The sequence below is a fragment of the Gallus gallus genome, chromosome 2, assembly GCF_016699485.2.
Source record: "Gallus gallus isolate bGalGal1 chromosome 2, bGalGal1.mat.broiler.GRCg7b, whole genome shotgun sequence".
In the NCBI taxonomy this organism is placed as follows: Eukaryota; Metazoa; Chordata; class Aves; order Galliformes; family Phasianidae; genus Gallus; species Gallus gallus.
This window is the reverse complement of record NC_052533.1, coordinates 14634567-14659634: the sequence shown is the minus strand read 5'-3', so window position 1 is coordinate 14659634 and position 25068 is coordinate 14634567. Positions and strand designations below refer to the sequence as shown.

At 39.3% G+C, this 25068-nt stretch overlaps 1 protein-coding gene across 34 annotated transcripts in view; it reads left to right on the top strand.

Moving 5' to 3' along the window:
• Positions 1-25068, top strand: part of SVIL (supervillin) — a 134132-nt gene that overhangs the window by 65166 nt on the left and 43898 nt on the right. For 15 of the 34 annotated variants that reach the window (XM_040694025.2, XM_046932038.1, XM_040694017.2 and 12 more), the window contains 12 exons: positions 4831-4922; positions 10051-10108; positions 10234-10385; positions 10742-11426; positions 16036-16119; positions 17702-18580; positions 18911-19081; positions 19793-19827; positions 20882-20943; positions 21342-21481; positions 22244-22339; positions 23556-23808. In XM_040694025.2, the coding sequence (XP_040549959.1) occupies positions 10101-10108; positions 10234-10385; positions 10742-11426; positions 16036-16119; positions 17702-18580; positions 18911-19081; positions 19793-19827; positions 20882-20943; positions 21342-21481; positions 22244-22339; positions 23556-23808 (2565 nt within the window). In that variant the 5' untranslated portion in view covers positions 4831-4922; positions 10051-10100. The remainder of the gene's footprint in view (positions 1-4830; positions 4923-10050; positions 10109-10233; positions 10386-10741; positions 11427-16035; positions 16120-17701; positions 18581-18910; positions 19082-19792; positions 19828-20881; positions 20944-21341; positions 21482-22243; positions 22340-23555; positions 23809-25068) is intronic. The other 19 variants (XM_025148355.3, XM_040694070.2, XM_025148357.3 and 16 more) reach the window with 8 other exon arrangements.

The window sequence follows — 25068 nt, the reverse complement described above, 5'->3', positions numbered from 1 at the left end:
TTCTGGTTACCTGCTGTATTGTAGAGAAACAGGGAGCAGGTGTAGGAGATGCATAGTCTTAGGGAGTGCAGGTAGGGGAAATCTGGGATAAGGCTACTGGAGAAAGGTACAACCATGGAACAGATCATTTATTTAGGAATCCAGAGAAATTGTGGAAGTAGGGAAAGAGAAGAATAATGAATGCCAAGTCCATGTCTGGCAGGTATACAAGTGAATTTTCATGTATGTCTTTCAATCAAAAATCTCATTATGTCCTGTAGTTTTAATACAGATGCCAGAGCAGTGTTACTGGTGGCATTTGGATCAAACTTCTGCTTGCTTTTGGGCATGTAACTAGGTTAGTGGGGCAGCTATTTAGAAACCATATGCTGCTACTGCAGCAGATGAAGTTTTCAAATTGGAATCCCTGATGTATAGAAGGAGGCTGCACTTTGGAACCTGCAAGAGCAGTGTACCTACTGAGATTGTCAGATGCTCTACTAATGCCAATTCTACATTGTTTTTGAAGAAAAACTGAGGTTGTGAAGGAATCGTATGAATTCCTGAAAATTGTATAGCATGAGTTTCTTGGCAACCTGAGGCCAAACCACATGTAAATCCTACATGAAGTGAACTTGTGGGACCTCGCCATGTTGATTCTGTTTCATGAACCGTAAAAACAGGCTATATTCCAGGCAAACAAATGAGGAGGAGTTACCCTTTTGGTACAACCTTTTACGGCCAACCTCTTTTCAGTGGTCTGTGGGGAAGGGACAAAAGGAAATGGCCATAAACTGGAGCATAGGAAGTTCTGCACCAATATGCCAAGGAACTTCTTCACAGTAAGGGTAACAGAGCACTGGAACAGGCTGCCCAGGGAGGTTATGGAGTCTCCTCTGGAGATATTCAGGACCCACCTGGACACCTACCTGTGCAGCCTGCTGTAGGGAGCCTACTTTGAGGGGGGCTGGGCTTGATTTCTGGAGGTTCCTTCCAACTCCTTCAACTCTGTGATTATGTGATACCCAAATTTAACAGAAAAGGAATAAGGGCAGGGGATGAGTTTGAAAGCACAATATACCTGGCAATCTAAATTGGGCTGTCTGACCCTACATGAGCAACTGAATTGATGATGCAGCTGCTCCTTTGGTGGATAAGCTAATAAAACAGGGCAACATCTAGACAGATTCCCTTGAGGGGAAAAAGGGAAGTCTTGATGTGGAATTGCTTATGAGTATATTTTTTAAACCCTTATGAATAGTTTCCAAAAATTGTTACTTTTAAAACTACTTGGAATTGCTTTAACATCATTCTGACTCAATTTAGGTTCCTAATGAATGTTCTTAGTGAATACTGTGACATGTCCTAAATATGTCTACGTTCATTTTTAGAACAATTTTTATATATGTACCTATAAATACCCAATCATTTGGACAGACCATCATCTTCAGAACAGTACTCTGTCTCTGAATTCTCTGATCAAGTAAAAGCAATATAATTGATACATTGGTTGAAAACTGTTTGTTTCTAATGTGTAAATATTTAAAACAAGCAATGCTACCTGCAGCAGTGTGAGAGGGCATGCCACAAAACTGCCTGCAAAGAGGAGAAGCAAAAATTCTCTGTGGATAATGTAGTCACTAGATGAAAACAGTTAATGATTAAAGTAAATAAATAGATGTTGACAGCGTGTCTCCAGGGAAAGGGTAAATGAGGGCACGGGGGAAACTGTGAAGGGACATGAGAAGTGGGTAGCCTATGATGTCATGTAGCCCATCAAGGTGAAGCTTAAGAAGTTTGTGATTATTACAAGAATTTTAATGAAATCTACCAGTGAGCAGAAGCTGGAAGCCACCCTCAGTACAGAGGAGGAAGGAGTTCACGTGCGGGAGGAACTGGGTGACCTTGAAAAGGAATGAAAAAAGGGGCACACTGTAATAATACTAAGTGCACAGTTGTACGCTGGGGGCTAATAAATTTTTCTGTCTCTTGCAACCGATGAAATCAAAGCCTTGGCATATTAGTTTCTCTTGTGGGATTGAGCAATTAATGTAGTGTAGTTCTAAAAAGACAAACATTGTAGGGCACATCATTCATCCAGCTGGTCACGTAATCATGCTTTCTCCATTAAAAGTCCTGTTTTTACAGAACTTTAGCAGTGCTGGGCCTAGAGTCAAAATGTTCCAGTTCTGGTCACCATTATACAAAAAAGATGACTTAAAACTGAAACAGGTAGAGAATATTTTTTAATGATGGTCAGTGAAATTGGAAGAGACTGTACTGAAAAAACTGAGTAAACGTGGAAACTTCTGTAAAGGAGTAACATTAACTATGCTGGCAAGAGAACAAATGCATGTAAACCCAGCATTAGACGTTTAGGCTACAATTAATAATTACAATTAAAGGATCTCTAGCTTCAGAGTCTTTGAAACAGTTTGGATGAAGGGGCAAAGGGAAACTGAACTAGTTTACAGTACTTGAAAGTTTGTTGAAAATCCACAAGCCATCCAATAACGCCATTCTTTTTACACTCAATGTGCTAGTACTGGTCATGATTCTATATGGATTTTCCCTTGGAAATTGATATGTGACTCAGGGACAGAGGTGGATGTTAGCATGCAGTTAATTTAAACAAGGACTTTGCTGCATGAGTGAATGCTGAGAGCCCTAGGTTAATGGAAACATAGGATACTGCACTGACACAAGCATTACAGAAGCTATTGGAGATGCTGTCAAACAAACCCCAGATATTCAAAAGTCATGAGTTGGGTCCCTCAGCACTTTGAGACAAATCTTAAGTAATCACAGTGTTTTGGCAAAATTGATTTTGGTTTTTATTTACTTGCAGTTTCCAGCCTCAGCCAAAAGGAGTAGAAATTGCTTTCAAATTGGAACTGAGTCCCTCAACCTTGGGGTTTCTCCAGAAGCTGTCTACAAGAAAATAGTGTATCATGAAGCTAATAAAAGCCATGAGTGCTTGCAGTATGGGGTTAAGCACTTGGAAGCGTGCTATTAGTTGGCTGAGTCCCTGCCCAGTCTCAGATGACATACGCACCCATTTGATTGTGGCCACTATGGAATTGGTTTTTTTAGTTCTGTTTTAAGTGTTTTCACCCTGTAAGGATGCACAGTTTTCTGTAACAAGCAGCTTACTGCTCTTCTATTTGCTTTTCTGTAGTGGCTAGCATTCCTGCTCTTGGCAGCACCTTGAACAATTACTTTAAGAGCAGTTGTTGAAGGCAGTTTGCAGCAGGTGGCATGGTGCCTGGATGTGACACAGCCAGTTCCTTATAGTCATTTCAAGAGTTCAATTTTCCCCACAGTGTCTTCATACAAAGGAAAATTATTTGTAAATGATTAAGAAGCAAACGTTTCTTGCAGTTCATGTAAAATATTATTTAGTCATTGTATTTCAGTGTTTTCAATGACAAATGTTCATCTGGATTAATTAGAACAAAAAAAAAAAATGGAGAAAAAAGGACAATTTCTTTTTTTTTTCCTTGCCAACTACCCATGATGAAAGGATATTTAGCTCTTCAAAAAGCCATTTAAAAACTGACCGAAGAAAAGATTTTCCAGTGGCAAGGCTGTGTAATTTGTTTTATCAGAATGACAGCAACTTGTACAGCACATCAATTTCATGGCAAAATGAAGAGCCCAAGATCACTGTGGGGATTTGCATCTGTTACACCTGCCTACATAATTTACTAAAGATCTTAAGACTAGTATAAGTTTCTTTATGCCTGTTTGGGATAGATTAGCAACGAGACTTGTGAAGGCCTTGTAGAATATGCTCTACGAGGAGCAACTGAAGGAGCTGGGGCTGTTTAGTCTGGAGAAGAGGAGGATGAGGGGAGACCTTATTGCTCTCTTCAAATACCTGGAAGGCGCTTACAGTGAGAGCAGGGTTGGTCTCTTCTCACTGCTGACAGGTGACAGGACGAGGGGAAATGGCCTCACGTTGCGCCAGGGGAAGTTTAGGTTGGCTATCAGGAAGAACATCTTTACAGAAAGGGTGGTTAAGCTCTGGAATAGGCTCCCCAGGGAGGTGGTTGAGTCACCATCTCTGGATGTGTTTAAAAGCCGTTTGGATGTGGTGCTCAGGGACATGATTTAGCAGAGGGTTGTTAGTTAGGATAGTATGATTGGGTTGTGGTTGGACTTGATGATGTTTAGGGTCTTTTCCAACCTCAGCAATTCTATGATTCTATGATTGTAATACAACAGGTTTCCATCCATTTTTAATAGAGTAGATCCCACAAAGAGAAACACTTTTTCTGAAAAAGTCACTGTAGACAATTATGACACTTCCATTTCAGAGTCAAAATTTGTATGTTTAATGAACATATTTAACAGATTCTTTCTCATCTAATTCAGCGTTTTTGCTGTTATCTGTTATGAAGTGACAAAGTATAGGACTGAATGACCTGTCACTATTAAATGTATTATGAACTGTGTATTATCCAGAAATCAAAGCAGGAGCAACAACGAGGTGGTCGTGCAGAAGGCTTCTGGGTGGAGAGTATAGTCAGTACAGCATTTTAATGAAGTATGTTTTAGTATTTGTGGCGAGTCATTCGATATAGATTTCAAATGCAATTACTAGTTTTGAAGGCAGTCTCCGGTAAGCAATTTAATGCAAAAATGTGTCATAGTCAGTTCCAAATAAGTTTCAAATGATGTTAGGTTTGGCTTTGTGAGTTTCTTGGGGTTATTTCTAGTTTTGTTCTTATGGAAAGTATTTTCTTTGGTGTCTCTGTTGGACTATCTTGCAGAAATTGGTTACATCTTGACTGTATTTGATTTGTAGCAAAAACAGTCACAGTTCTGTAAGCCAGATGTTGCTTTCAGTTTTCAGAAGGAGTTCTCATTTGAAGATAAAGAAGAACTTGCAAACAGCACGAAGGATATTGATGCAAACCTCTTAGCAGTACTTCCAAAAGGTAGGTAAGGGAGATGTATTATGAACACAAACGGTCATAGAGTATGAAATATAGTCTACGCAAGTGCACAGCACAGTTAAGTTCACTTAGGCACAGCTGTTTTGCAAATGAGTTTTCTTTTCCCCACGAAGTATGAAAATGGGATGAAATGGGATGAATCATGATGCTCTTTTACAAGACATTATGTCCCTTCTTCATAAAGCTCAGTTTCGTTTACCTCGTTTTGAATAGTTTGAAAAGTAGCTGAAATTCAAAACTTCTGAAATGTTTCTCTGTACAATTAGATGAGTACTGAATTGAAAGGTATTAACTTGGCTTGTAGGTATAGCTCTTTCCAGTCACTCTCAGTAGTTGATAGAATAACCATGTTTATGTGAATGACTCACTACACACAGAACTTTGATCTTGCACGCTAAGGGACCTGTACTCCATAAGGTATAATTTGCAGTGGATGATACCATTCTGTAGCAAAGCAGAGCAGCAGTATTCCCAACACTTAGCACTAACACTGTTAAGCAATTCAGCAGGTAGGCTGTGGCTAGTTCTGTGACTTGACTCATACAAGAAATTTTTTTACAGTAGATAGTAAATCTCACTGCAGACAAATTATTCAAGAATCAGAGGCTCTGACTTAATGTCTTTTTCAAGTAAGAAAAACGATTCTAGTATCCTGTCTCTCCATAGTATTTTAAGGAGAGAAGTGTTCAAAGAAACCTAGCAGCTGTTTTTTGTGCACGGGGGGATACTTCTTGTTTTTAAATTTGTCATCTTACCTTGAATAACTTAAGAAGAAGACATCGGTGCCATCTTTCTTTTAACACAGCTGAGATAGAGGACTGAAATTCACCTGTGTTTATTAGAGGAAGTCACGGTCTTTTTGGAACTAGGTTAAAAGATTACATTTGAATGAAAAGCTCTATGTAATTGGCGTAAAGATGTTCCCTTTGTTTCAGGCATGTTGTAGATCTCAGAGCTTTGATTAAAATTGTGTTTGTATTCTCTCAAAACTGATGGCATTTACCATTTTCAGACAAAAGTCTACAAGGCTAGATGCACTTATTCCAGGAAAATGGAACTAACTGGCTTTCTCTCTGATGTAATTTACTGCAGCTTACTTCTTCCAACATAGTATTTAAGTGATGTGCTTGCTCTTGTAGTGCAAATGTTTAGAAAGAGATTTCATTGGCACATTGATAGAATAAAATAATATGCACTTATACAGTGCAGACTACTAAAGAGTACCAGCCAGTACGAATAAATAGTCCCTCAATACTCCAGATTCTTAGCTTTGCAGGCATGCTGGCCAAAATGGGCAGTAAGTTAATTGTGAGAGCCTTCACTTGGGAAACCTCTGCAAGTTACTTCTCAGTGAACTAGTTTCTGTTCCAAGATGCCTCCTTTTGTCTGAAGAATTGATTTTTGTAATAAAGACGCCAGATTTGGTGTGTACTGGAGCTGATTCTTACCTTCTGAGGGCTGCATTCCTTGAGGCTATTTTCCCTATCTAGGGGTTATCTTTGGTCCACATTTGCATGTGTTGCAAAATGGGAGGAACGTACTTAATTTTCAACAGATAGGGACAGAACTATCAAAGAGTCTAGTTGAAGTCTCACACATTGTTGCTTATGATTAAGTATTAAGTATATTAGTGTGCCCTTGCTAGCATGAACAGGAGGTAAATGCTCCTTCAGCCTGATTTGCAGAGCATCGTTTTTCCAGGTGGGAGGAGGAGCAGGAAGGAAAAATTTGAAGTGCTGGGTTTTTTTGTTTACTTGATTCTTAAAATTCTTATAATGTGAACTCCAAATATCCTTTTTAAAATTACTACTCTGGGATGAGAAATGGAACAGTACCACTTTTGCTAGATATCTGGTCTTACAAGGTAAATTCTGCTCAGAAGGTCTGCAGTTACCAAAATTGAGATGCCTCTTTGACAGTCTACCTTAGAGGATATCTTACCATAGCATCTTGCTCAACATCCTGAAATAAAGCCTGAAGCACAGGACAGTTCCTGAACTGTTGCTGTTCTTTTTCTGAACTATACTAACAGTGCTTATGAACTGTTAACATGAACTAACTTAGATAAGGAGCTTTTACTGTGAAATGATTGTTAGTCTTTTCTCATGAGCTGAATCAGAATCTTGTTTGCTGAATCGGATCTTTGTGCTACCTTTTAGGAAGAGGTGTTATTATTCTTTAACTTTGTCATGGATGTCATTGAGGTGATGTCGTTTCTGATGGTTCTGTGGAAAAACATTCATGAACAGATGGGAAACTGACACCAGCATATCCAAACTGCAAACCAAAAAAGAGAAACGTGATCACCTAAGCGTGCAAAGGCCAGCCAAGGTCCTTGGGACAGAAATTTTTCCAACTAACTTTCATAATTTTAAGTGCTGTATTTTAGTTAGCAAAAAAATCACTGCAGTAATAGAAAACTTCCTGCATTTTTTTCTTCTTTTTTTTTCTTTTTGTTTCTATTTTATTGTGGAACTTGTGTTAGTTTTATTTTTATTTTTCCTATCTTATAGACTATTGCTGAAGAAGAGTATTACTGAAACTATTTTCACCAAAGAACTCTGCAGATATTGGTCAACCTAGCCGAAATAGCTGTCTGGAATCTCAAGTGTGGAAAAAGTATAAGGCAGTGTAGAGTAGTCTCATGCTATTTTTGTCCCATGTTGTTTAGGAAGGTGTTGGAGCGATGCTTTGTGAGTCCAATGCTCTTTTTAGGACTGCAGAGTGGTAGTAGAATCTCTGGAACTTCAGCTAACACACTGGGAGGGTGTTGAGCTAATGCTGCTGGGAGTTCTTTGGATGTTCCAAATTTCTTGTAGGAGAATGACTTACAGTCAAATTTCCTTGTTTGAGGAGGGGAAGGGGGGGAAGGAAAGACTTTAATATATGAAGCTATGCTTCAGAGCCTGACAAAAACTCTCTAAAAGACCTGTTTTCTGATGTTTTAAAGGGCTGAATAAATTGGTGACTAGGGAAGAAAAACGATCAGAGTTTGAATGGAATGTGGTTTTATTAACTGTGAGTGATGGAGACCTTCTACCTGTCTGAAGTAGCAGAACAATTACGGCTTTTGTTTTGACCATTTCTTATACGTATAGTCAACAGGTGCAAGAGAAAAACCCTAATATCCAGAGGACCAAACTTAAATAGAAGTAGATTTGGTAGAGGTGGAAAGCGAAGTATTTGAGAAATCGTTTCCTTTGGTGTCAACGTGCAACGGCTTGTTTCACATGGATAAGGTTTTTAATACAGTTCACTGAATGGTACTGAGTGGGTACAGCAGTGTGGGAATTGCTCATGAATTGAGAGGAAAAAAGAAACTATGAAAACACAGTGTAAGAACTCATCTTCCCTTAATCTTGGTTTGGGATCAGAATTTCCATTGGCCACATACAGTTCTCATCTGTCTGTAGAGATCTCTGCCTGAAGCTTGCTGGCTCTCAGAGACTATCTTCATGTGTGGTCAACTTGGTCAACAATGAAGGCTTCACCCTGTTTTGCTGCAGAGGCTTAAGCAAGGTGTGGGAGGGGGTTAGCCCTGTTAGGTAGGGTGGAACATCTTAGATTTTTATAGTGTGATGGCAAGCGGTTTGATGTAACCTGCCTTAAAAAATTGAAGTTGATGGTTTGAGTCTGTGTTCTGTAAAAATGTAGACTAGGGCTTTTTCAGAGAGTGCCCAAGATGATTTTTTTTCCCCTATGTATTGTATTCCTGTAGGTATCCGTCTTCAGCCTCGTACACTTTATGAATACCTCATTTACCTCTCTGAGTAGTAGAATGAGAATGTATTCAGTCTTACTGGTCAAAGGCCTTTTACCTGGAGTCCTGGTGGCTTTCATCATGTAAACGTGATATGACAGCCAATATCTTTTCCTAGCTGTGATGTGATATGCAAGCACTGATAGTGACTACAGAAACCATCTGGGGTATGCGTCAGCTGAAACACTGACTTAGATTTGCTCATGAATTCTAATAGTTAAGAAGGAAAGGCAGAGAAAGTGCACCTGACCTTTAAAAGGGTGGTGTTTCAACAATATTTAACTTACAAATATCTAGATCTGTGAAGTCCAATAGGGAATAAAGCTGGTGGAGTCACTTCTACAGTGGTGTGGAACAGTGTCTTCTAGATTCTTCTGAGTCATCAGGTGTTTCTGATGGCAATCTTGGACTGATTTAACAGGCTGCATATTTTAGTTTGCTTCAGCTTTTGATTCCTGTGTGAACAGGATCATAAGGCTAGAGATACATTATTTCAGAATAGATGCACAAAGCTTTTAGCACTATGTCTTAGCCAAGGCAATGACAGTTTGGGGATTTATGACATCCACAGTCCCTCCAATCCACTGGGTCCATTGACAGCCCAAAAGGCTTCTCTTCTTGGTGGTAAGAAATGACACCACACTTGATTATGTAGCACTCACTGCTCCAGTGTGGTTTGCAAACACCGCTGATAACTGTGCACATACATATATATATAGGGATTACTTCATCTATCATGCCTCTTGTTGGTTCTCTACTATTTTGCGGTCTGTGACAGCTGTCTGCTAGCACATAACACCACCAAACTGCTTAGGGCAAGAGAAGGAGAATGTGACCAGTTAGAAGTACGAGGGAGAACTAGTGAAGTGATTAACCATGCAGGAATACTGCGAGAGTATGTGGTGTTTTGTACAGGTTATCTCCACGCTTGAGCCACTTGCAGCAGTGGGAACTAAGGAATAAAGGGCACTTTTTCTCTTTAACCACAGTCACCAACCTTTGTAGATGGTGTAAATAGTAGCTCTGTACAGCCTGGTATTAAAGCAGTTAATATAGCACGTAAGCTAATGAAAATATAACTTGCCCAGTTTACACTGGATCTTAAATCTAGCATAGCTTGGAAGTACTTGGAGAACTCCTTGGTGTTTACATCTGTTGGCCTAATGCACTTTTGACAGAGCAAGCTAGTAAACTATGAAAACAAAAGGTAAACTCTTGTTTCCAGACAAAAACAATGTGAAATCTCTTAACATTTTGATTGTTCCTTCTTATTCTGAAGCATTTTAGAAAGTTTCTTTGAGTTTCTGAAACTTAGTAGCTTATAAACTGTATAATCTTTTGTTGTCTCAGTTTCAGAATTAAGAAAACTGTTTGAACCAAACAACCAAGAGTTTTTGGAAATGAAAAGGTAAAAAAGAAAAAGTCTTTGGCCTGTAAAACAAAACATACAGCTTGTTTTGTTACCTCCTCTTAGAAACTCTCCCTTCAAATCTTCAAGGATACTTGACTTCAGATATTTTGCATCTTTTTCAGAAAGGAGAGAATAGCTAGACGCTTAGAGGGAATTGAAAATGATACGCAACCTATGCTTCTACAGAACTGCCCAGGGTCAGTCACACACCGTTTACTAGAAGAAGACACACCAAGGTATATGCGTGCAACTGATCCATACAGTCATCACTTAGGTAAGTAGTATATTCCATTGCTGAATCACTTCCTATTTTCTACCCCATCATATGCTCAGTAACAGAAGAAGAGTTTTGTAGAACAGCGGTGATCAGGATTTTTTTTTTAATCTGTTTTTGATATAATAATAATTTGATACGAAACTCTTAGAGGGTTATGATAAATGTAAGCTTCTTAATGATTTTTATGTGCCTTTGAAGACCGTAGTGCAAAACTGTAGTATGTCTATGCACTCACTAGTACATTTTGATTTGTAAGAAGATGGAAAGCATTTACCCACCATTCAGAGTAAGTGAGCTAGGGTACTTGGTGGAGTTTTGGATGGATTTGTCCATATGTGTTGTACTTTTGACAGGAAGATCAAATGAAGAGGAGGAAGCTTCAGATTCTTCTGTAGAGAAACAACCCAGATCATCCAGATACCGCACAGAAACCACAGGAGGAAATACAGAGTCTTTGTACAGTACAGGAAACATGGATACCCATGAACTAGAGTCTAAAGCAGAAAGAATAGCTAGGTACAAGGCAGAGAGACGGCGCCAACTGGCAGAAAAGTATGGATTATCTCTTGATTCTGATTTGGATTCTGACTACTCATCCAGATATTCCCGGGCAAGAAAAGATCCTGACAGTGTGGAAAGAAAGGCATTGAGAAGTGAAAGGCATGATGATGAAAACAAGGACTCTGGCTCCTTGTATTTGTCCAGGACTGAGGTGAAGGAGTCAAAGAGTGTGCTTTCTGAGTCCAGGGAGTACTCTAGCCGTGAAAAAGATGGTATTCCAGCTAAAGAAGAGCTTTCAAATGAAAAGAGTGATAAAAGAGCAGATGATGACAGTGCCATTAGACAGGCTTCTGACCCTTCAGCAACATTGGATAGTTCTGTCTCACTAACACTTTCTGGACGAGAGTCTTCCTCCTGTAATGAAGTGCCAATATCACCAAAGCAAAGCCCCCGAGAGTCTCTTTCTTCACCAAAGCGGGCAGCCTCACCAATCCATTTGCAGAATGATCAGCCCTTGCACAGTAACATCAGACAAAGGTAACAAGGATTTTTTGTTTGTTCATGCAGTTTGTTTGTTTAACTTATTCACCCACCAGATCAGTTTGCCCACAGCCCCATCCAGACTGGCCTTGAACACCTCCACAGATGAGGTATTCACAGCTTTTCTGGGCAAAGTGTTTCAGTGCTTCATCACCCTCTGCGTAAAGAATTTCTTCCTAATGTCTAATCCAAATCCCTCCCTCTTATAGCTTTTCTGTAGGCTCCCTTTAGTTACTGGAAGGCAGCTATAAGGTCTTGTCAAAATCCGATCTTCTCTAGGCTGAACAACCTCAGCTCGCCCAGCTTGTCTTCTTAGGAGATATGTATGCTGTATCCCCCAGCCCCCTTACCAATCCACTTCCAGACTGGATTGGTTGGGTTTCTTCAATTGTGATGTGTTTGTGATAGAACAATGTGGATATCTGTATTTCTGTGGTTAGATATGTGCTTGGTTTACCTTTATACTTACAGAATTTATGCTCCTCCTGGGGGAGTGGAGTAACTGATGTTTTCTTAAGTATCTTTATTTATGCAAACAAGAAACAGGAGTACATATGATTTTAAATCTGCTTTTTTATTATTACCTGTTAAAGCAAGCCTTTAACTTTTTCTCTCCATATCCTCTAATTGTTTGGATGCAGTTTCCAAGCAAATATGAATTGTTTATCAGTGAAGATTTGAATAGCTTCATGACAGCTTCTGCCAAGATAAAATAGGCCTCAGAGTTAAAAGCTGAAAAGTGTGTTGGGTTAGCTGAGAGGATAGTTGATTTGTATTCCTGCTGTGAAAATGTAAAACCCCTTTTGAACTGTGATAGCTGATAGCTCAGATAGTATCAGGGTATGTATAAAGGGGCAGAGAGGGAGTAAAAATTCCGTGATGAACTGGGAGAACACAGCCCCCCTCTTGGTATGCTGAATTACTTCAGATTTGACAAATTTAATGTATGAAAGGATTATCAGATTTTTCAACAGGAAAAAAAATAATTAAAAAAAAAAAGTATTTTTCACAAATTCCACATCATAGTTTCACAAAGTAATTTAAAAACAGACTATCAAGGTATCATGGTAGCTGAAAACAACAAGTGAATAAGAATTTAAATAGTATGATTTACTCCAGGGTTGATTCTTTAATTTCTAGATAAGTGCATTTATGAAAAATAATAACTTCAAGTAGAAGTTACGTTAGAATGCTGCAGTTAAAGATGTTAGAAATTAGAGTGAGAACTGCACTCTAAACACATACTCATCTTAGAGCCTTGCTGACTGTTTCTAAGCAGGTGAGTTGCTTAAGCTGAAAACTTTGGCCATTGTAACCATGGAAGCAATTTGTTCAGAAACAAGGTACCTTGACTGGACTTCTTTATCCTTTCCATCAAAATCACAAAACTTGATTCTTACACAGAAGTGGTTAAATGGTTACAGCCTTTTTTACTAACTTGCATAACTGTACCTTGAAGTTTGAATGATGAATCAGTCCTCAGTGTCAAGGGTTAACAACCTTTTGGGTTGATCGTGTCACCTCTGTACACTGCCTGAAAACTGCTGGAAGGTAGTTTTACTTTCCTTTTTTTGGTTCACTTTATTGAATAGGAAACACTAGTGATAGTCTTTAGTATGTTTTTTTTTTTATCTCCTTTCATTATTCACTTGACCTTTAATCCTGCTCACCTGCTTCTGCATGGATAGGTGAGTATACAGACTATCACTGGACTCTTCCAATTCACATTAGATTTTAAAGGAATATTGTCATTAAAAAAAAAAAAAAGAAGCCATCAGAAGGTAGTCAGCATGCTTGGGAAGTTACTGTGACTTGTTGTAATCTTACATTTCTGCTACCAGAGTAAGGAAAGCAATCATCGTAAGGTCACCCATAGAATTGAGAAGAGAATTGTATTGAAGCTTTGAGCTGGCTAGGTTATTCCAAACTCTAAATCTCAGAAGCAGTCTCAACTCAAATGCTACAAAATATTATCCTTTTGCTGCAGATGGTCAATTTGAGATAAATCTCTTGGCTAATCCAATTATTGATAGGAAAGGATACTGAGCAATTGGAAGGAAGTAATTTGGCAGGTTCATCCTTAATTTTGTAAGTTATTTTCTTTGCTTTATAAGGTGAAGGAAGGGATCAAGTTTTCAACCTTGGAAAAGTAAAGAGAATAGCATATCAAACTTCATAGCCAAGAATGTGTCAGCTCCAGTGTAAAAGGAACTTTATTCTCTTAAAGCAACCACAGTCTGTTTTTCTGTGAGGGGAAACCAATGAGACAGTGGAATGCTTTCTGGAAAATCTTCTCTTCCTGCTCAAGATTAGGCAGGCTACATGCAGCACTGGGAGGGCTGCAGTTGTTCTGGCAAAGCAGCTCTTGTTGAAGACCTTGGGGGCTTGTTCAAAGATGAGCTTTCGATGTGGACAAGTCCGGCCTTCTTATGAAGCTCTTTCCATTTTTAAATTCTGTTTTTTCAAGATCAAGGATTGGTTCTCATGAAATTAGTTTACCATAATCTGTCTTAAAGGAGTCAGAGCTAACAAGTGTGCTTTTCTAGTGTATGTGTATAAACCAGCCACAAACTCAGGCTGATCAGGATGAAGGCATATCAAGTCAATACGTTCCAGCTGCTTCACTTTAAATCTGCCACTTCAGCCATTACCTATTCCTATGATAAAAGGTCCTGCAGAAGTTGGGCTGAAGAGAAATAACTAAGGAAACGGTCTTTAAGGGAGACATACTTCTTCATTTGTTAGAAGTTGTATGTCACTCTGAGATGTAATGCCGTGTGTAACTTTATGGGATCAGTTGTGTTTGGTAATAACTGGAGACAGGCTCCAACTGTAACATCTTCCTGTTTTTTGAGACTTGGTTGTTATCTGTTTCCAGATAATAAAGTACTGAAATCCATTTTCATGTGGAATCTGGTGTAGGAATAGTTCCAGAGATTTGCTCAAATAAAATGTCTAAATCCCAATTTCCAGATCAGTGCCAGTCTGAAAGCAGCTTCCCATCATATATGTTGTTAAACTGTATTTTGTTAAATTTTAGTTTGCTGAGTTCAAACTGGAAAATAAATTCAGCTTAGTTTGGGGTGAGTATGGAAGCTCTGTGCCTTTAGTCTTAAGTGTATTAATGAGCAATCCTATAATCCATCATTGAGAAGACAGCAAAGTGCTGAGAAGGTATTGTTTGACACTGTATGTGTTCTGCTGCTGAAGTTGCTGATTAACTCCACATTCAAAATATGACTTGCATTCTTCTGACAGCCCTCTTAAAAGGATGAATGATCAAGTACAAATAAATGTTGCTTGTGCCCTGCCCACTATAAAATGAGCCAAAGTACATATCAGGAGACAAGAGGGAAGTTTACTTTCTTCAGAGCAGTTGCAGCTACTGGGTCAGCTCCTGTTAAAGCTCCCATGAATGCCTCCTCTTTGGTCAGTTCCTCTAGGAATTCAGAAGCATTTGGAAAAAGAATGCAAAAGCTATTTCAGCAGTTGGTGTTCGGCTTTGTTCTAAGCTAGATTTGGATGAGATGACAGCTGTCGGTGAGTTCTCAGATTTGCCAATGTATTTACTGCAAGTAAATTTATCTTAAGAACCATCTTTGATTTGTCCTTTTCCGACTGTTCTTATTAAATGACTAGATAAGAAAAATTGAAACAGAAGACCTGGAGCTTGGTGGGATTTCTAATCCCAAATTACTGTAGTGTAAGGTGAGGAGTTCTTTCAGACCCAGCTGAACATCATGGAAACCAGCCTGTGTTGTAACCCTCTGGGATTAAGCACCTGCATGGCCAGAGAGCCCCTTGTGATCTGTTCTTGCTGATCTTTGTGCACTGAAGTGGGCAAGTGCTTGGGGAAGCCAGGGGGAAAGTCTGCAAACACAGTTCCCCGTAGGGCTTGTAAGTTTGCAAGGTTTTTTGTCTGTATATGCCTTTAACTCCAACACAGAAGCAGAAGGAAGTCAGGGGTTGCTTTTCCTGCTCCTTGAGCTTTTTGTTTCCAGTCGTGCAGTGACGCAGCACACCTCACCTGGTGGCTCTGAGAGCTCGCAGGGTTTGCTCTGCTGAAGCTGCTGTGTTGGAGCATTGGGAGGGAGGGGGATTCCTGATGCCCCAGAGAGTTTCTTAGGAAGTACAATGTACCACCTGAATTTCTAACTTCATTAAACTCATATTACTTTCCTTTCGGAACCTGCAGTCTGCGACAGGTTTTTACCACTAAAGGAATGATTTCAGCAAGCTGTAGTGGTATCCTTACATATACCCTTCTAACCTGCAGTTGCAAAAATGAAACTGTACAGTGGCTTTCACTTCTCAAATTCTGAACAGTGTACACCTGGCAAACTTACCTTTGCAAACAAACCAATGCTCGGAAGGCAATGCAGTATCTGTGGAAATGTGATAGTCTGTTTCACAGGTTGTCACCTTGTATTTTTATGAATGTGCTGTACTTTCCTTTTCCTTAACCATTTTCAGTAACAAAGTAATCACATCTTTTTTAAAGAAGGAAAAGATTTTGAGATGACGATGGGGGAGGGAAGAGTGGGAGCTGAGGGGGAGCATGCATTGCGATCTTCTCCAAAACTACCTGAAGTTCTGTTTTCTGTAGTAGTGCAGGGAAAGCAAAACCTGAATGGTTCCTTCAGAAAGATTCAGAAGGGGACACACCATCTCTTATCAGCTGGCCCTCCAGGTATCGCAGAGCTGTGTGGCTAACAAGTGGACTGTGAAACTCCCCTTCTTCCCCTTTACCCTGTCATGGTTTAACATTTGCCCTTTATTTTCCCTTAACAGCCGTGAGTTAGAAAGTATTGTTCCTTGCAGATAAAGAGCTGTTGAAACTTTTCTGAAGCATCTGCTTTTACTGTGACTTGTGACCAATTGATATTCTGCTGAAGGAATACAAATGCCCCTCACTTCTTCCACAACTGTTATCATACCAGCTTCCTCTATTTGTTATAACTACTTATTTTATCTCATTTTACACTCCACATACCAACAGATTTTCCCACCTCAATCCAATCTGTGTTAGACTTCCTTACAATTAATTCCTTGAATTCCAAAGGTGATGGTGCGAGAAAAGTAAAAATTTAATACTGAAAAATGCATCAAGCTCTTGATCAAAGCTACAAGCAGCTGCTTCCTCCCATTCAGTAACACGTACCTTTGGCCCACCATGCAAAGCATTGCAGGAAGACTCTTTACCTCATTCCTAGTTAGAATAATTCTTATAACCCAGTACTAACATCATTGTGGATGTTCTGGAAAATGCTTGATGTGTGCATTACAGTTTAAAGAATCACTTTGTCAGACTGAATAAACTTTGTGTTTGAGTAAACTTGGAAGTTTCACTAACAAGTGCACCAGTTCTTGGAGAAAAAAGAAATAACCACAAGAGAGGTGAATGTCTGGGATAACTTTGGATATCCTGAATTATTCTCTCTTTTTTTTTTTTCCCTTTTTCTAAGTAGTGTTTTGGGTTTTTTTGTTTTTTGTTTTTTAGCAACATAAACATTCCAAAGTCTAATGGTGGCAAGCCTGGAATTGCACATACTTTGAGCTGGATTGCTTGCTTTCAAACCCAGATTTGTATCTTTTTTTCTTTTGATCCCCTATCTAAACAGCGGCAGCCATCTCATAGGTTCACCTAGGGCTTTTAGGCTTGCACTTATAGCATTTTTCTTGTTTATTGTAGGAGGTGATGCTACCTGTAACATTTTAAATGTCTTAAATGGTGCAGAGAAGTAAATGAATGTCTAACAACATTGGAAGGTGTAGGTGGAATTACCAGCATGTGTTTCCATCCCCTCTAGCACTGCACAACAGCCTCTTGATATGAGCTGCCCAATGTTTAGAGACCTTTTAGACTCTGAATACAGCGCTGCCAATGGAATCTGCAATTTCAGGCTGAACCAGGCACTTTAATAATATGATGAGCTTCCATCACCTTTTTCATCTATCTGAGACTGCTTATGTCTCTTGGCCACATTGGTGGCCTAATAGGACCGTGATGGCCATTTTCAGGGCTTGCTCAGTTACATTCTCAGGAGCCATGCATGTTTAAGGACCTTTGAATCTCCTGAATGTTTTTAAGCAATATCACTTCTAATACTTGGAGGGTAGGAAAGGGTTGCATTATAACGTGGCTTCCTTATATATACCATTTGTTTTTTATTTTAATACAATACTGCTGTCTATACCCACAGTAGGTGTCTGTATTCCTTCCTTTGTTGGGTATTGCTGTTCACAGCTTTAATCCTTTTTCTTTCTTAAAGAGTAAAAGTTAGAGAGAAACTGGTGAAAGAGGAAAGTGCACGTGGAAGCCCTGAACCTGTCACAGACAGTGTATCTCAGAGAAAATCCCAGCCAGTGTCAGCCCACTACATGCCTCTTCAGACAGAAACGTCTGCCTTTGATAGGGTTCTCAATCAGCCCGTCAGTGCGGTCCGCCAACCAATACATGGGTATATTCAGCCTGCTGGTGTTGCACACACGGCTCAGCTGATGGCAACAGAAGAACCAGAAAACATCTTCATTGGCAGCCGCCTCCTTCCAGACAGTGTCAGCCCCTTAACGAAATCAGCAGCAGCCACTGCACCAGAGGGTGAAAAGAAGGAGGCGCTGGCTTATGGAGCAAAGCCTGGCGAAGAAGAATCCCCAGAGGGTGAGAAGGCTTCCAAAGGCAGAAGACCAATTTTGCCATCTGAGATTCGCAAGCAAGGGAAGAGCCACGAAGGCCTCTTTGGAGGAGAAGAACCAGATACCAGTGTGGGGAGCTCCTCATCTGCAAGCAAGCCGAAGGTTGGCTCAGATGTTCAGCAGGAGCAGGAATGCAAAAAGAAGCAGGCGCCTGAGCAGCAGCTGAAGACACCTGAGAACATGGAGAGGAGCGAAGCTGTCATGTACATACAGAGCGGGTCTGTATCAAAGCCAGCCCAGGCAAAGGGCCCCGTTTGGAAGGTGTCAAAGCATAAAGTCCTGACTCGCTCCATGTCTGACTATACTGTGCCTCCTAAGCTAGAAGCTTTTCATAGTAAGAGCATGGAAGCAAACGCAGCAAATGGTGAGATTGGCATGGTTGACACAAAGGTCTCTGTTGCCCAGCTCCGTAATGTCTTTCTGGAAACTGCTCATGCCAACAAGAAAACGGACCTGTAGGTGACATTTCAGACATATTTTCGTGTGAAAGTTGCACGTCCTTGGCAAAATGACACACACTCAACATCAGTCGTGTTCGGCACTTACAGCACACAGCTTAGCTCTCACCAGTGTGTAATGGAGGCTGAGATGGTTTGAGTCCCGCTTCCGTGCTTCTGCTTGCTAGTGCGAGTTGTGGTGTGGGGAGCTGGAATGTGTCCGTCCGTGCATGTTACCGGAGGAGCATGCAGAGTGATCTCTGGTGAACTGTTGAGATGCTTACATCTATGCTTTACTTCTCTCTTCTATTTTCTTTTCTATGCACTTTCTATCGTGTGGTTTAAAAGCGAATCTCGGTTTGAGATGTCAACGTCAGGCAGCGCTTTGTCTGCCGGTGGTGACCGTGAAAGAGGGCCGCGAAGGCCGAGGCGCTATTTCACTCCTGGTGAAAATAGAAAGACTTCTGAGCGATTTAAAACCCAACCTATAACGTCAGCAGAACGAAAGGAGACGGATAGGTAGGCATGTATGTAGCTCTGCGTGGCGTTGTGGTGCAGGTAGATGTGAATGAGCTTGTGAAGAAAATCTGTTCATTTGTTAGCATCAATACTTTTAAAAGGTTATCATTTTCCTTAAAAAAAAAAGAAAAGAAAAGAAAGAAGAAGAAGATCAAGCATTAGTGATAGAATAAATTCCAATTGACTTGGGTGGGAAGTCAATTATTTATTTTATTATTTATTTTATTCTTACAAAATAAAAACCAACAGAAAGCAATTTGCTGCAAATCTCTGTACGTGAAGTGGTGAACAGTCAGTCATGAAGTAGTGCAGCTGTCTGATTGTGTCTGATGACCAGTGATTTTGCCTGTTATTATTGAAGACTTATATAGACACAGAGAGTCCATCCTGCTCTGTATCATTGAATGCGAACAATCAAATCTACATATTTGATGTTAATAGACGTGGCAGCAAATCTTAGACCTTTATCTTCTGCGAGATAAACAGGAAATAATTTTCCTTTACTAAAGTTTGTATATGATTGCTTGCCTTTCTGCTTTATTAAAGGATGTTATGAATGGAAATTGGTGAAAGTTGTTGAAACTTGAAAGACAGGCATGGTTTCTCTATTCTTAAGAATTTTGAGGTCTTGCTGCTTTGGATGGAGTCTGTATCTAATCCTTGGTGCCTTCTGTCAAACTAACTTGTTTCTGTTTGATTATTTTTCACTAGGTCTATTATGTGTGCTGAAATACCAACTGCTGACGGTACGTCACCGCACTGTTTTCAAAGGAAGAAATGGGATGAATGTGCTTTCTTTACTGAAGTGGTGTTTGATAATGCAAAAAACAAATCAATCTGAAAATAGGCATCAATACTGATGATATATTTGAAGTACCACTTTTCCTTGGGCCATGTTTGCTACAGACTTGATTTTAAATTCATTTAAGCTTGAAAGTCTGTAGATATCTAAGTATATATGGGGGGCAGAGGATGGAGTGTCTTGCTTTTTCAACATAATTACATTTATCTGGATGGAAAAACAAACAAACAAACTTGTTTTGAGCAGTGTTCTAGGCCTAATAACTAAAAGCCTTTATTATAATGGGAAAATGATATTGGTATTTTCTAGCTAAGGATGTTGGAAGATGCTGGTTATTAAATTATATAATTGTCTGCCATCTTGCCTCTCTTTTCTTGTCGCTCTCAGCAAGTCTGGCACAAATTAAGAAGCTAATCTCATGAGTGGCTAAATTTAGATGTAATGCCTTGTGCTATTTGAAAGCTGATACTCTGCAGCTTTGAGATGCTGTCTGTTGGGTCTGGAGGATGCTGATTTCAGCTCCACCAGCTGAACCTCAGAAAAATGGAGAAACAGGGTGGTAATCAAAAAGATCAGCACCTATGGCTGAGAGAAAATAGATGCTCTGTGCAGCAGGATGAATAATGAGCCTTAAGAGAGTGGTCTATCTTTTAGTCTAAGCGTTTTCTTACTCTGTGTGTTATCAGAGACTACCGTAATATATATGATCATTCATAAAAGTTTCTCTAGTTAACCTGAAGGGCCATGAGCTGTCCTGCACAACATTCTTTTGCTCTAGAAATCCTGCTCAGAATTTTTCTCTGATGCTATCCTTGCAAATACGAGTAAAAGTTTATACAATTTGCTTCACAATATATCTTCAACTGAAAGGGAGTACAGCCAACTTTTGACTACAGATATTTTTTCATTAGTTAAACACTATTTAGAGTGAGTTCAGAAATGACTTAGTTAGAAAAACTTCCACTTAATGTGAGCTTTTTCTTTTTTACTTTCTGTAGATGAAGAAAAATTAGATGACCGAGCCAAACTAAGTGTAGCTGCAAAGAGACTGCTTTTTAGAGTGAGTATTAAAGTTTCTTAGTAGAAAATAGAGGTGAACATTTCATGTTCAAGGTGCAGAAGGTAGCTAAACATTTCATATTCAAGATACTGATGTTCACTAAGTTAATAAGAATGAAGTGTAATGCAGTTAACCGAATCCAAATACATACTTTTTTTTACTTTATCTCATCTACTTACACAGCAGACCTGTTGCTTTAAAGCCTTCTTTGAGAACATTATTTAAAGAGATGTGTAGTTAATTTTAACCGCGTGATGCCTACTGTGTGATCATATCCTGCTTCTAATTCAGAGGTGGACATTCGGCAAAATTAATACTTTGCATCCAAGAAGGCTGAAAAGAAAATAGCGTTCAGAACTTTTCTTCCACAGTTTGAATTCTGACATCTGTCCTCTTAGGAAATGGAAAAATCTTTTGAAATGAAGAATATTCCTAAACCACCTACGAGAAGCTCAGCGGTAGAGAGAAGAATGCGGCGTTTGCAGGACAGATCACACACGCAGCCTATTACTAGTGAGGAAGTGGTCATTGCAGCTACGTAAGTCTTGTGCATGCGTTGGCTCTAACCTTGGTTCCTGCTTTTAAATCTGGGAAGAAGTTTCATATATGTGGTGTTTACAACTTTGTAGCACAACGAATGTTTTTTCTTAAGGGCCAACTTTCTTGAAAACCACAAGGGAAGCTATACTGAATTTCCCTTTTTGAAATAAAGGGAATAGTGAAGTATGAACTGCGTGAACTGTAATTTAGCAGATTTATGAAGCTGTGGATTAGGAAAAAGGGATTAATCATAGCATTGGTTTGTCACTCAAATGAAAAGGATATTTTGCACTGAGGGAAGTCTGCACAATTTCTTGTGTAATGTATTTGTATTGGAGTAAACCTTTTAGAGTCTGGAATTTCAAGTGTACATTCTGAAAACATTTTTTGCACTCTGTTCATACATCATGAAGCTTTCCTAAAAGAAGGAAAAGATTTCTGGGGGGAAAAATAGGAAAAACAAAAAAAGGCGAATGGACATCCATCTAATGATCTGCTAAAAGATAACATTATGGGTAACAGCAACTTCAAGAGACGACCTGTTTGCTCCTCTAAGCTTTTAGTTCTTCCAAAGTATTTGATGTTGTTTTGCAAAGTTCATAGCAGGTAGCTCTGTTAATTAAAAATCATTGCTGTTTGTTTTTTTCTGTTTTGTTTTGTTTTTGGTCTTTTCTGTAGTTAACACTTAATGTATTGCTTTTCTTAATGCTTTTTTCTTCTCTCTCCCTGTGAATTTTCCTTCCTTGGCAATTCTTTAAAGTGAAACTACCCCTGCTTCACGTTCTGTGAATACCCACACAGTAGTGGCAAGAGTACCTAGTCCCACTCTAGTTAAGAGCACTGTACAACCTACCAGGTACTGGGGGGGATAAACATGCATGTTACATGGAGCACAAGATTCCTCAATAGCAGATGCATCTTTAAAATCTTGAATGCCTTTTTCAATGTGTCAAGTGAATACTTGTTTCAGAAATATCTAAAACACTTGTCAGATTCATTTATGTTTGCATGATGAAGTGTTGCAGCTTTTTTTTTTTGTCAAGCATCTGTTTTCAGGACCTTCCTAACCACACTCACCTATTCTTATATGTGAAAGACATGAAATTGCATGTGAGCAGACCTGGCAGAAGCCTCTTTGCTCTGTTACGTTTTTATATGATAATGTCATCCTGACAGGAAAAACCAAAGCTGGGTGCTTGACTTCACAAGCAGGACATACCCTCTTTGTCTGTCTCTACATGTATTTTTTTAGCTTGAGAAATTTAAGGAAAGATAAGAAATTGCACCACCTATAGGTAACGTTGCAGAATACTGTTTGCCTGTTCTGAGCTAGAGCATTTCAACAAAGAGCACAACAGAAAATATATAAACTAATTCCTTAAATGTGGCTGAATTTAGCCAGAGGTGAATAAAACGTTATTGTAGAGACAAATGCAGTTACAGCTTTTATGAATGAAAGTGTCTGCCTTCAGCATTGGTCATGCAATCTTAAAAATTAATGGAGTAAATTGCAAAATTATTTCTTATTACTGAGTCACCACATATAACTCAAACAAAAAATAAACATGAATTCTATTCTCCTTCCAATCAAAAGAGACATTATGATTTATGCTAACCTAAAAGCCACACTAACTTGGAGTTTAAATCCACCTTTTACATGTTTTATCAAATATGCTCCACAAATTATTTCTAATGAAGCTGAATTTTACATAAATTACGTTGTAGGACAAGTGTTTGTTCTACAGCAGCATCTTAAATGTCTCTCCATAAATCTGAATTCTGTATAAATGGATAGGTCTCAAAAGCCTGTCTTCAGCCTTGAGTTTCACTTCCCAAAAATTGTGATATCATAATCAAATGAATTTGTGATTGAAAAATTAACATTTCTTTAAATCTACAGCTGTTAAATTGGAACCCTTCGTGCCAATGTTGAACCACTGCATAATCACTTAGGCTGCTACATTACATTGGCTATTATGCTTCATATGCAAGTTCTTCTGCTTCTCTCAGGTTAAGATTTTGAAACTTTGCAACAGCATCTTTAAAGCTCATTTCCAGTTCTGTTTCTTCAGCTTGCAGGCATCAGCACACCAAAAAATACTAGCTAAAGAGGAGATAAGAGCAGCCAAAGAGGCGATGGGGCAAGATCAATCCGATGAACCAGATTCTTCCACATTAAGCTTGGCAGAAAAGATGGCTTTGTTTAACAAACTGTCTCAGCCAGTATCCAGGGCTATATCCACAAGGAGTCGGGGAGATATTAGGCACAGAAGGATGAATACTCGTTACCAGACCCAGCCAGTCACTCTTGGAGAAGTTGAGCAGGTAAGTGCAATCTTTGCTGTTTTTTGTTTGTGTCTTTTCATCGCATAAGATGCCATGACAGCTGGCCTTTTCTTTGCTCCAAGCTACATGCAGGGGTCATGGCATATTCACAGGGAAAAACTTGTGAAGAAGCAGACACTGAGGAAAGCATCCTCCAAAATGTTTGAGTTCATTGATATTTCTTTTTTTAGTAATTTAAGAGTATGTCATCTTCCTGATGATTGCACGCAGTACCTTGCATAGCATCTGTCTTTTGCAGTGCAATACTGTATGCCTGCTGAAAGTAAATTCCTAACCAAAGGGCTGAAAGTGTGACACATCTTGTTATTAAAGTCTATGATGTGTATCTGTCAAATCCTTTCCTGAAGGCATTATTTATTTCCATGATTGGGGCTCTGCTGTCTTTCTCCTATAGGAGGGGGCATTGATTCTAATTCTTATTTTTTTCCCCCCAAAGCAGAATGTTTCTGAAATTTAGAAATTTGCAGTCAAAATGAAGTGATTCAATTTGTGGAGTGGAATTGGGCTTCCCCTTCCAGAGCTCTTCGTATAATTGAAAATGGAAAGGAATGTATTTTTAGTGAAGTTTGAGAACAGAGTGGCCGGTATTTCAGAGCTGATGTTTGCAACAGAAACATCCATTCCTTAGGGACAACAGTTTTGCATGCTGTGCTTCTACAGATTTGGATCAATCAGAGTGTGAGAAAGTTCCTATACTGCTCTTTCCATATTCTAATTCATGTTTATACATTTTTCCATATAATAATAGAATTGTGAAAAGGTAGGATTCTTTAACCATATCGGTGCAATGCTGTATGAGTATGTAACTGTACATTATGCCTAATTTTCTTGGCTTGAAGCAGTAGTAAATATTTGGCATATATATATAAAGATTTCCAGGCATTACAGAGTACTGTTTGCATTCGTTTTCTAATGCTAACTATGGTCACAGCCTGGACTCCTTAATGATTGTGTCACTAACATGTTTGGGGGCCAAGAATATGATCAACAGAACTGCGCTGAAGCAGACAAGAAAGAAGCCAGTGACAGTCACTGCAGTGTGTCAGGCTTTTGCAGATGAACTTAGATTTCAGGCAAGGAAATGCAGAGGAAGCATGTTTAGTCATCTCTTTCTGAACCTAGCAAAAGAAACCAGGCTTGCCTCTGAACCAGAGTGCAATGGCAATGTGTTGGCAAAAAGACTTCATGTAGCATGCTGTGCATTTGGAGTTTGGAGAGCCAGTTCTGGCCTTTGTTGGA